General features: G+C 44.6%; 2 protein-coding genes across 2 annotated transcripts; one reads left to right on the top strand and one right to left on the bottom strand.

Moving 5' to 3' along the window:
- LOC109865753 (keratin, type I cytoskeletal 13-like) lies at positions 1-4,267 on the top strand. The gene is made up of 7 exons (XM_031799787.1): positions 1-650; positions 1,163-1,245; positions 1,567-1,723; positions 1,960-2,121; positions 2,814-2,939; positions 3,265-3,485; positions 3,672-4,267. Exons 1-7 carry the CDS (start codon positions 75-77, stop codon positions 3,805-3,807), a joined length of 1,461 nt encoding a protein of 486 aa, XP_031655647.1. The 5' UTR covers positions 1-74; the 3' UTR covers positions 3,808-4,267.
- An 898-nt stretch (positions 4,268-5,165) lies between these two features.
- Positions 5,166-10,102, bottom strand: krt98 (keratin 98). Its single transcript, XM_020453392.2, has 7 exons — positions 9,304-10,102; positions 8,627-8,709; positions 7,913-8,069; positions 6,857-7,018; positions 6,413-6,538; positions 5,560-5,791; positions 5,166-5,287 (listed from the first exon to the last, which is right to left on the bottom strand). Exons 1-7 carry the CDS (start codon positions 9,655-9,657, stop codon positions 5,211-5,213), a joined length of 1,191 nt encoding a protein of 396 aa, XP_020308981.1. The 5' UTR covers positions 9,658-10,102; the 3' UTR covers positions 5,166-5,210.
- Positions 10,103-10,397: the final 295 nt, after the last annotated feature.

The raw sequence follows: 10,397 nt of genomic DNA, 5'->3' as shown, positions 1-10,397 counted from the left end.
GGAACAGTGGCTGGGCCGTGCACCACATTCTCTCTCCTCTTCATCCCAGGCAGGCAGACTCCTTCTCAGCAGCCATGTCCTTCTCCAGATCTAGCATGTCCTACAGCAGCAGCGGTGGTGGAGGTGGCACCATGTCCATGAGGTCTGGAGGTGGAGGTGGAATGGGTATGGGCCCCTCACGCTTCTCCTCGATGGGTGGTGGTGGAGGAGGCCGCGTCACTGCCATGAGGGCCGGCAGTGTGTATGGAGGTGCAGGAGGCTCTGGGGTGCGCATCTCTAGCTCCTCATTTGGTTCCGGCGGAGGAGGTGGTGGTGGCGGTTATGGTTTCGGAATGGGAGGGGGTGGCGGCGGAGGTGGCGGTTATGGTTTCGGCATGGGAGGGGGTGGTGGTGGTGGCGGTTATGGTTTCGGCATGGGAGGGGGTGGTGGTGGTGGCGGTGGAGCCGACCTCCATGTGTCGGCCAACGAGAAGGCCACAATGCAGAACCTGAACGACCGCCTGTCCAACTACTTGGAGAAGGTGCGCTCTCTGGAGGCGGCCAACGCCGAGCTGGAGCTGAAGATCCGTCAGTTCATGGAGAGCAAGACGTCCCCCAGCGCTCGCGACTACTCTCGCTTCCACATTACTATTGCCGACCTGCAGGACAAGGTAAGTGACATGTCTCCTTGACAGCAAGAGCACTCAATAATGACATCACAGCATGTCAAAACATGGTAATGTCTGCAGAGTGACAATGTCATGCTTCGTTAGAGAGTACATGTACATGCTGTACACATGTCAGTTACTGAGAGTTATTCATGACTATTGGAAAATGCTAAATTCTATGCATTTGTTATAATTGATTCAACCAACCAAAGACAGTATGCATATTTGCAGCTGAAGCATCGACAATATAGCAGATCATTGAAGCCAATCCTACCTGTCTGTTAAGAGCCTCAAGGCGATTGCGAAAGGCGCCATTTGTTTCTTCGTGTCATGCTTTACAATGTTCAAAAAGACAGCAGGTTCCCTGTAATGCTTCTATGGGCTATCATTTACAGTGCAGCTGAAACTCAGAACTCAATGATTACAGTGTGATATCACAGTTTGTGCGTACTGCATCAGTGTGAAATTCCATGCATTCCCCATCCTGAAATGTTTTGCCATCCTCCACCTCTCAGATCCAGGCTGCCACTTGCTTGAATGGGGGCATCTATCTGAACATCGACAATGCAAAGCTCGCTGCAGACGACTTCAGAACCAAGTAAATATATCAAACTCCATCCACAGATACAGTACACTGCTGGTGCGTTCCATTAACCAAATAGAATAAGCCCAAATCTGTAAAAACCCTCAATGTTTTTTATTTCATTTTGCGTAGAATCTATGAAAAAGGAAATCAAATGACATTACCCTTCACCTCCACCATAACCATACCCTCCCAACATACATACAAAAAGCCTGGTGTTACTTTCTGTTATCTTTCCAAAACTAAATGGAATTCTGGATTCTATAACCCCCTTCCTATTCTCACCGAGGAACACATTCAGGCAGTTCTTTGACCTAAGCTCTCTCTATCTCTCAGGTATGAGAGCGAGCTGGCCATGCGTCAGTCAGTGGAGGCAGACATCGCCGGGATGAAGAGGATGCTGGACGAGATGACCATGGCCAGATCTGACCTGGAGATGCAGATCGAGGGGCTGAAGGAGGAGCTCATCTATCTCAAGAAGAACCATGAGGAGGTGGGTGTGGGCTGATGGAACATATCCATACAGTCCCTTAATGTATTACATCTATTGACCATGTCAACCTGCTATGGGTCTCCACTTGAACACCACTGCTGGCTTTCAAGCACATCTGTATCAAGCAATGGTGTTCAAATGTATAATGAAGACAGAGGGCAGGTCAAGTTGTTACCATCAGCAGAGGTTAGTCACTTCTTAATTCTTTAAACTAACCCCTATGTGTTTCTCCACAGGAGCTGCTGGCCATGAGGTCACAGATGACTGGACAGATCAACGTGGAGGTGGACGCAGCACCACAGCAGGACCTGTCCAGAGTCATGGCTGAGATCCGTGAGCAGTACGAGTCCGTTAGTGCCAAGAACCAGCGCGATCTGGAGTCCTGGTTCCAGACCAAGGTAGAACCTCTAGAACCTCTAAACTATGTTCATGGTGTAGATGTTCCTTAACTTCTAGTTGGTAATGTTGTCACATTCTATCATGAGTTGGTTTGTTCCTGTGATGATCGATGAGTTATAGTGGTGTAATGTTCTTAAGTAAAAATAGTTTAAAGTACTACTTAAGTAGTTTTTGGGGTATCTGTGCTTTACTGTTTATATTTTTGACTACTTTTACTTTTACTTCACTACATACCTAAAGAAAATAATGTACTCCATACATTTGATCTGACACCCAAAAGTACTTGTTACATTTTGAATACTTAGCAGGACAGGAAATTGGTCCAAGTCATTCACTTATCAAGAGATCATCCCTGGTAATACGCTATTGTCTCTGATCTGGCGGACTCACTAAACACACATGCTTCATTTGTAAAAAAACAAAAAACAAATAAATAATTTAAAAAAACTGGATGTTGGTATATGCCCCTGGCAAAAAAAAAACTTGAACTCTTAAAACTTAAGTATATTTTAGAAATTACATTTACTTAAATATATTTAAAACCAAATAGTTGTAGACTTTTACTCCAATAGTATTTTCCTGGGTGACTTTCACTTTTACTTGAGTCATTTTCTATTAAGGTGTGTTTACTTTTACTCAAGTATGACAATAGAGTGCTTTTCAACCATTAACAACTTATTATTTTTTACAGACGGAGACGTTGAACAAGGAGGTGGCATCCAGTACAGAGGTTCTCCAGACCTCCAAGTCAGAGATCTCAGAGATCCGTCGCACACTGCAGGGCCTGGAGATCGAACTGCAGTCACAGCTCAGCATGGTGAGACGTAATTACAAACATCTAACCACAGACAACAGTTTAGGGGACATTACTAACACAACTTTCTACAACTTTCTTCAAAAATCAACAGTTGACTCTTTCATCATTCTCTTTTCCAACCCTCAACTATCTCCCTTTCACCTGGTCTCTAACACTGTCCCTCAAGTTGCTATAGCCAGGCACCACTCCATTACTATAGCTAACCTCTACCTGCCTACACATTCAATTACTAGAGCTAACTTTTCAGTATGACTGTAAACATTCCAAATTCAAAACCAACTCCCGCTGTTTTTGACCCATCATCTCTATCCCTCCCGGCCAATAGAAAGGCTCCCTGGAGAACACGCTGACGGAGACGGAGGGCCGTTACTCCATGCAGCTGGGACGCCTCCAGAACCAAGTGACCAGTCTGGAGGAGCAGCTAGTGTCTCTCCGCAGCGACATGGAACGCCAGGGCCAGGAGTACAAGATGCTGCTGGACATCAAGACACGCCTGGAGATGGAGATCGCTGAGTACAGGAGGCTGCTGGACGGAGAGGCTAGCGGGTATGGCAGGATGCGATTGGATGTCTCCCTCAACATTTGACTATAAAAACAATCTTCATTTGAAGTTGACCTTACTATGAGACATGGTTACTTTTGACATGAATCTACTGCTATGTGACCTTTAATAGATAGTTATTATGATCATAGATTCTAACTATGCTAACCATTGGTATCCCTTCCTCACAGACTCGGCCTCAGCTCCTCGAAATCCGGTCACAGCTCCTCCAGCTCCACCACCTCCACCACACGCAAGGTGGTGATCGTCACAGAGGAAATAGTGGACGGCAAGGTTGTCTCTTCAAGTGAAACCAAACACGCTTAAGGTCCCACATACACACACAGAAAGCACTGCAGCAAGCAATGGGATAACCCCATAGACATATAATTACTAGAATGGGTATAGGAAATGAGAGGCCAGCACTCAGAATATTGTTGTTCCCCAGTACTTTATTCATGCAACCTAAAATACAACGTTACAACTTATACAAAATATTTGTAAGATGAGAAATCCCTGTCTTCCTTATCTGTATTATTTGTTGAGGCCAGCTCTGGTTAACTCTAGTTTAAGATGTCCATATCATCCTCCTATTCTTTCTAGAATGGCTAAAGCCCCTCAGACAACCATCATGGAACATTGACTTGAATGGGGATTTATTTTCTGGTTATTCTATTTCTATGGTTAAAACCTCCAGAACAACATATTCTACTACATCTGGATGGAACACCAACAACAGAACCCATTGTCAATGTAATAAAGATGCTCTGACTTGCTGACACCATCATTCTGTCTTCTGTGTCTTGCAACTTGATTTATCTGATCTGGCGTGCTCCCATACATCTGACTATTATTTTGGCGGTTATCTTTTGCACATGAGGCCAATTCTATGGTATTGAGAAAGTATATGTGTCAGTATGATCTTGAATAGTGTAATTTATAACATTCGCTTCTGCTGAGTTGAGCTTAATTCTTTGCATTATTTGAATTGCGGATAGAAGAAGTCTGATTGCTAGTGTCACAAATGGGCCTGTAGCCCATAACAAAGAGGGTGACAACATTGAGATGAGGAATAACAAAAGTACATATATTAACTAAAGTAAACTATATACAATTAACAATGGTGTGTGTTGTCAGTAGTGTAAGTGAGCGGTTGCATTCATCGATGGTGATAATGAGGGGTGTTGAGATGTGCCAAAACAAAGAAACCACAACACGCCAGAACCAAAAATAATAGTGTGTCTACGTGGAGAGTATTTCCTCAGTGAACGGGGGGAAAAGGTGTATTCATCTCCGGGACACAACTGATCCCAGGTGCGACCCTCCCGGCTCCGCCCCCCGACATCCCACCAAGGGAAACAAGAGCAAAGAGAAAGAATTTGGCAGACATAACGGGAGGGTCGTCACACTAGTAGTCAGCAGAATTACATAATTCTGTCTCTCTTAATTCAAACTCTCAGTTTTTCAAGTATTAGATCCAGAGTTATATGTACGTATGGAGACTGTTTCTGAGGTCAGCTGTAGAGCTGTACACCATGTTTTGGTTGAAAGATGTCAAATTGAAAACAATTCATTTGAAATGAGAACACAAAATGTATCTGCTATACATCCATACACACATATTCATGTAGTCAGTCTATGATAAAGCATGAATATTTCTGAAACCAGTGAAACCACACAGTCCATTCTCATTCAACCACATAATCTTTATTGATGGTTCTGTTAATAACTTATTTAAAAGACTCAGTGGTTTCCATCACCTTTCCATCCACAGTGGTCTGGGTCACGATGATCGTCTTGGTAACCACTGTGGAGTCAAAAATGGACAAGGAGTAAATATCTTTGCAATACTCATACTGAGCACTTTAAAGCATCATTTTAGAATCATTTTTGTTTCTTAACATCTTCTTCAGTCCACTTTTGATACAGTTCAAAATAATGGTCAACTTTCAACTGTTGAAGATACAGCATATTGCTTTCAGCTTAAAATCAAGCAAGACCAAGTATCATCAGTCTCATGATGATGCGTTTGGGAAGAAGTCTGCAAAGGCCTATTGCCAGCTGTATACAATGGCTCACCTTGGGTGGAGCTGTCGTCCTCTCCGTCCAGCAGCCTCCTGTACTCTGCAATCTCCAGCTCCAGCCGGGTCTTGAGGTCCAGCAACATGTCGTACTCCTGCTTGTTGTGGGTGATGTTGGCGTGGAGCTGGGAGAGCTGGAGCTCCAGGCTAGTCACCATGCTCTGGAGCCCTGACAGCTGAGCAGAGTAGTGCTTCTGGGTGTCTGCCAGGGTGCCCTCCAAGGAGGATTTCTATCGGGGGAGGAGGGAGTGGGTGAAGGGTGAAGTAGCACCTAGACGCTGATCTTGGGTCAGTTTTTTCTCCCCACTAATGGTAAAGTTTAGGATTAGATGAGGGGTAGCTGATCCTAGATCGTTACCTAGGGAAAACTTCCCCCTGGAGTGAACTAGTATACTGGTGCCTTGTCCAATGATATACTGCCATAGTATGTGACACTGTTGCACAAGTTTTGCTTCTGTTCAAGGGGGATAGGGTGGGTAACCTCTTCATTGCACTATTGCACTACACATATGGATAATATTCTATTATTGTATAACTCGGTTGCACAAAAGTGTGTGAGAGGTTGTGAATCTGGTGCTCCAATAGACTACACACCCATAAAAATGTTTGGTCAGGGCCAGACATGAGGTGGGCATGTTGCCAAGTTCAAAATGTCAGTAAGGTATTTATGGGTGTCAGAATAACGATATGCAGAGACCTGGCTAAAATCCATGCCTGAGTTTTCACTTCCAATTCTATTATGTGTGTGTGTGTGTGTGTGTGTGTGTGTGTGTGTGTGTGTGTGTGTGTGTGTGTGTGTGTGTGTGTGTGTGTGTGTGTGTGTGTGTGTGTGTGTGTGTGTGGTCTTGTACCATGCTCAGATGGGACTGCAGTTCAATCTGTAGCCTCTGGAGGGTGTTCTTGGACTCCTTCAACTCTGTGAGGCAGCTGACCAGCTGCTCATTGTTTGTCACGACTTCAATCTCCACTGTGGCCAGCTATACAGGTTAAAAAAAAACACAGTCAACACAGTTTACCTCAGAGCCTACTCATTCAGTCTCTAAATTGATTTCCATGCTTCAATAGATCATTCACTTCATCCTATATACTATAATATACGTTCTTCATGCTTTAAACATGTTTTTTAATTAACACTTCAAATGTAACACTTTTAATTTTAATACAAGTTTTTTTTAGGGCAGCTGACGTTGTCTGAAACTGAATTGCATTATTCTTATGAGGGGAAAAAACCTTTAGAGAGTAACTCTTTTGGATAAATGACAACATATAGTAAGTATCTTGGTCATTCAGCTCACCTTGCCCTGGTACCAGGCTTCCAGCTCTTTGTGGTTCTTGACGGCCACAGACTCGTAGTGGTTCCTAATCTCGGTCATGGCTGCGTTCAGGTCCTGGGATGGGGCAGCATCCACCGATACATTCACCTGGCTGCCCACGTGGGACTTTACCATGGCAATCTCCTATAGGTCAAAGGTCAGAGGGTGTAACCTCAGTTAGTAACCATAACAACCAACAGTAGCTTGACTGCGATTAAACAGGTCTCACCGTTTTAGATAAATCACACTTGTGATTACATGTTTTTCAACCAGAGGATTTTAAACCTGAGGGATTAAGTTATTGTCAACTAATCTAATGTCTCTTACTGGTCAATATATGACCCATTATGCACCATACATGAACTGTAATGTGTGTGTTTATGGATGTAAGAGTCCCACAAAGGATAATAGTGAGTTAATGGAAGAAATAAAGAATACTAGGAAGTGTGAGGAGGGGGAGAGGTACTGTGTTGTAAAAAGAAACACCCATCCATCTGTGTAAGGGAAATCCTGGTGTGATATCAGCAGAGGTTAGTTAGATGTCATATTTGTGTATTAAACATCAACTGCTCCAATAACACCCCATAGAAAACAGGGCTAAGTACTCCTTAGTGGCCAATGATATCCTTCCGCCTAGCAACTGTTGTGGATGCCTACTGAAGTGAGTTTTCTGCTGCTGTAAGTGGAATGAAATACATGTAAGGTCCAATGTATATCGTCACTGAACACTAAGCAAATAATCAATATATTTTCCTAGTACTGATTGCACTATTAGGCCAGCACTAACAAGTCAACATATGCATGTCATTCCTATTCAGATTCACTAGAACAAACATATCTGTTATACTGCAGGTGTGGCTGTGAGGAGGCAGGTGAAAACGTGTGGGCGTTGGTGGACATCAAAGATAAGAAGGCATGGCATTTTGTTCGATTTGTGTTGCTAACGCTGTGTGGTTTTGAATGGGTGTACAGTGAAAAGCAGCTCCCCTGTGTGGTTGTCCTGTGACTAACTGTTGGCCCCCCAGAACAATCGGTTACCTCCTGGTGGCTCCTCTGGAGCACGACGAGCTCGTCCTTCAGGCCCTCGTAACGCATCTCCAGGTCAGAGCGGCCCAGGTTCATGTCATCCAGGACCCTCCTCAGACCACTGATGTCTGCCTCCACTGCCATCCTCATGGACTGCTCGTTCTCATACCTGAGCAGGTCAAAGGTCATGCTAAGGTCACACAGGCTACCAATATGTGATCAGATTGTAGTCTTTTGCTTTGTCTATGGAGTAGGGATGGCTAGACACGGGCCGTGTCTGAATACCCACACTAGCGTACTAAATAGTGTGCGAAGAAGAACGTTTTACAGTGTGTCAAATTTGAAAATAGTAATCGAAATGTGTCATCTAATGCGCGAATGCATTGACTCCCACCATTTGTTCATTTTGGCACAGCGTATCATTGAATCTGTTGTCAAACACGTGAGACTGAAAAGACACATGAATTCTACTAGATCAAACGCCAAAACAAGTAAACTGTTTAAGTATGTAATACGCTAGTATGGGTATTCGGACACGGCCATTGATCAGTTTAGCCTTTTCCTCACTAGTAGTTATGGATAGGATTTAGCTTGGCTAGGCAGATTCTGGTTCTGTATCTGAAAAGGGTAACTTCTACTCAGAGTGTGTTGTATAGAGCCTTGAGTGACAGCACATGTTTTATATGAATAGTGTGTCGTGATTCATAGTAGTTAGTAGCCCCTTACTTCATCTTGAAGTCCTCAGCAGCAAGCTTGGCATTGTCAATGTCCAGCAAAGTCTTGGCATTGGACCTGGATGCCAAATGGATCTGTGTAACAGAAATCACAATGGCACGGTGTTCATTTTCACTCACATCATTATACACACATTCTCAAGTGACTGTGACCTGCAGCAGGAATGCCAGAAAGGAGACTTGGGTTGTAATCCCAATTGGCATCCTATTCCCTATATAGTGCACTACTTTTGACCAGGACCCATAGGGCTCTGGTCAAATGTAGTGCACTTTTTTAGGTAATAGCATGCCATTTGGGACTCATGTTTGGTTGCAAATCTGGTATGTAGCTATAGGAAGATAAGATGACCTATGAATATTGACGCGTGAAGTTGTAGTTAATGACATTCTTTTAGTACGTATTCTGCATTGGCCTTCAAGGGACAGAACAAAAAAATGTCTCTGCCAGAATTCCTTTTGGCTGAAACACCCCCATCCCATCTCACACACATTTCCCTCCTCACCCCCATAGATAGGAACAGATGCAACAACTAACTGCCTGTACACAGAGGAGCCAGCAAATAAATCAACAGTGATGATGGAGTTAGTGCTTCTGGGAATAAGTTAACATTGTCAGGTGTCAAACAGCCCTAATTCTAACATACACACCCTTCCCCCTACCCCTCTCACCTTGTCCTTCAGGCCAGCGATGGTGGCAAAGTAGGCACTGTGGTCGTGGCAGATAACTGTGCGTGACGCATACCAATCCTTGATTTTCTTCTCCAGCTCGGCGTTCTCCTCCTCCAGACATCTCACCTTCCCCAGGTAGGAGGCCAGGCGGTCGTTCAGGTTCTGCATGGTGGACTTCTCGTTGGCTGACACGTGGAGGTCCAGGCCGTCAGCCAGGTCCAAGCCACCCCAGGAGGAAGATGTGCCGCAGAATCCCCCAGCTTGGGAAGTGGAGATGCGGGAACCGTGGCCACTGGCACTCCCATACATGCTGAGGGCCCTGGAAGAGGTGTAGGATCTGGAGGTGAACGACATAGTGGTGGATGGTGGATGGAGGATTCTGGCTGGCACAAGTATGTTAGCAGATGCTGGCTGGCACAGGTATGGTAGCAGATGCTGGCTGGCACAGGTACGGTAGCAGATGCTGGCTGGCACAGGTACGGTAGCAGATGCTGGCTGGATCAGACTTGGACAAAGGATCTGACAAGCGTCACTCTGGTGGAAAGGTTATATACCTGAGGAGGAAGAAAAAGGGGCTTGGCCAGGAGTTTGTTGATGACAGTGGACATCCCAAGAATGTGAACAACCTGCTCACTCTCTCCCACCTCCTTCCATTCCACTTTCTTCAGGGTGGTGTGAGTCAGCCCCATTTTCTGGTGGAACTCGCACTTCATCTTTTTCTTGTTCCTTAACAAGCATTCCTGGAAAAGCTCTTGTTATGCTCATTTACCCCGTAGTCCCTCTGTTTTTCACAATGGAGTTAAGGGAGGGGTTGGGGGGGGGGGGGGTAAGTACTGAGTGCAGTCTAACAGGTGACTCTTTTACTCGTGCCCACTAACCCACTTATCAATAAGAAAAGTTGGCCAGTAAAATGACTTAGGCTAATGGTAAAGACAACGCTTGATATTGTGGGTGGTGTTGTTTGACATTCTTACCAGAAAATCTAAAGTAGTGAGAAAAGATCATGCTGTGGTATTAACCTCCATCGTGTAGCAGGAGAAACAGAGGTGTTTCAAAGTATATTGTCATCAATTATTTCATAGACAAAAAGACAC

This window comes from Oncorhynchus kisutch, linkage group LG20 (genome assembly GCF_002021735.2).
Source record: "Oncorhynchus kisutch isolate 150728-3 linkage group LG20, Okis_V2, whole genome shotgun sequence".
NCBI classification, from domain to species: domain Eukaryota; kingdom Metazoa; phylum Chordata; class Actinopteri; order Salmoniformes; family Salmonidae; genus Oncorhynchus; species Oncorhynchus kisutch.
Note: the sequence above shows the minus strand (reverse complement) of the source record. Positions and strands in the feature narration are given on the sequence as shown.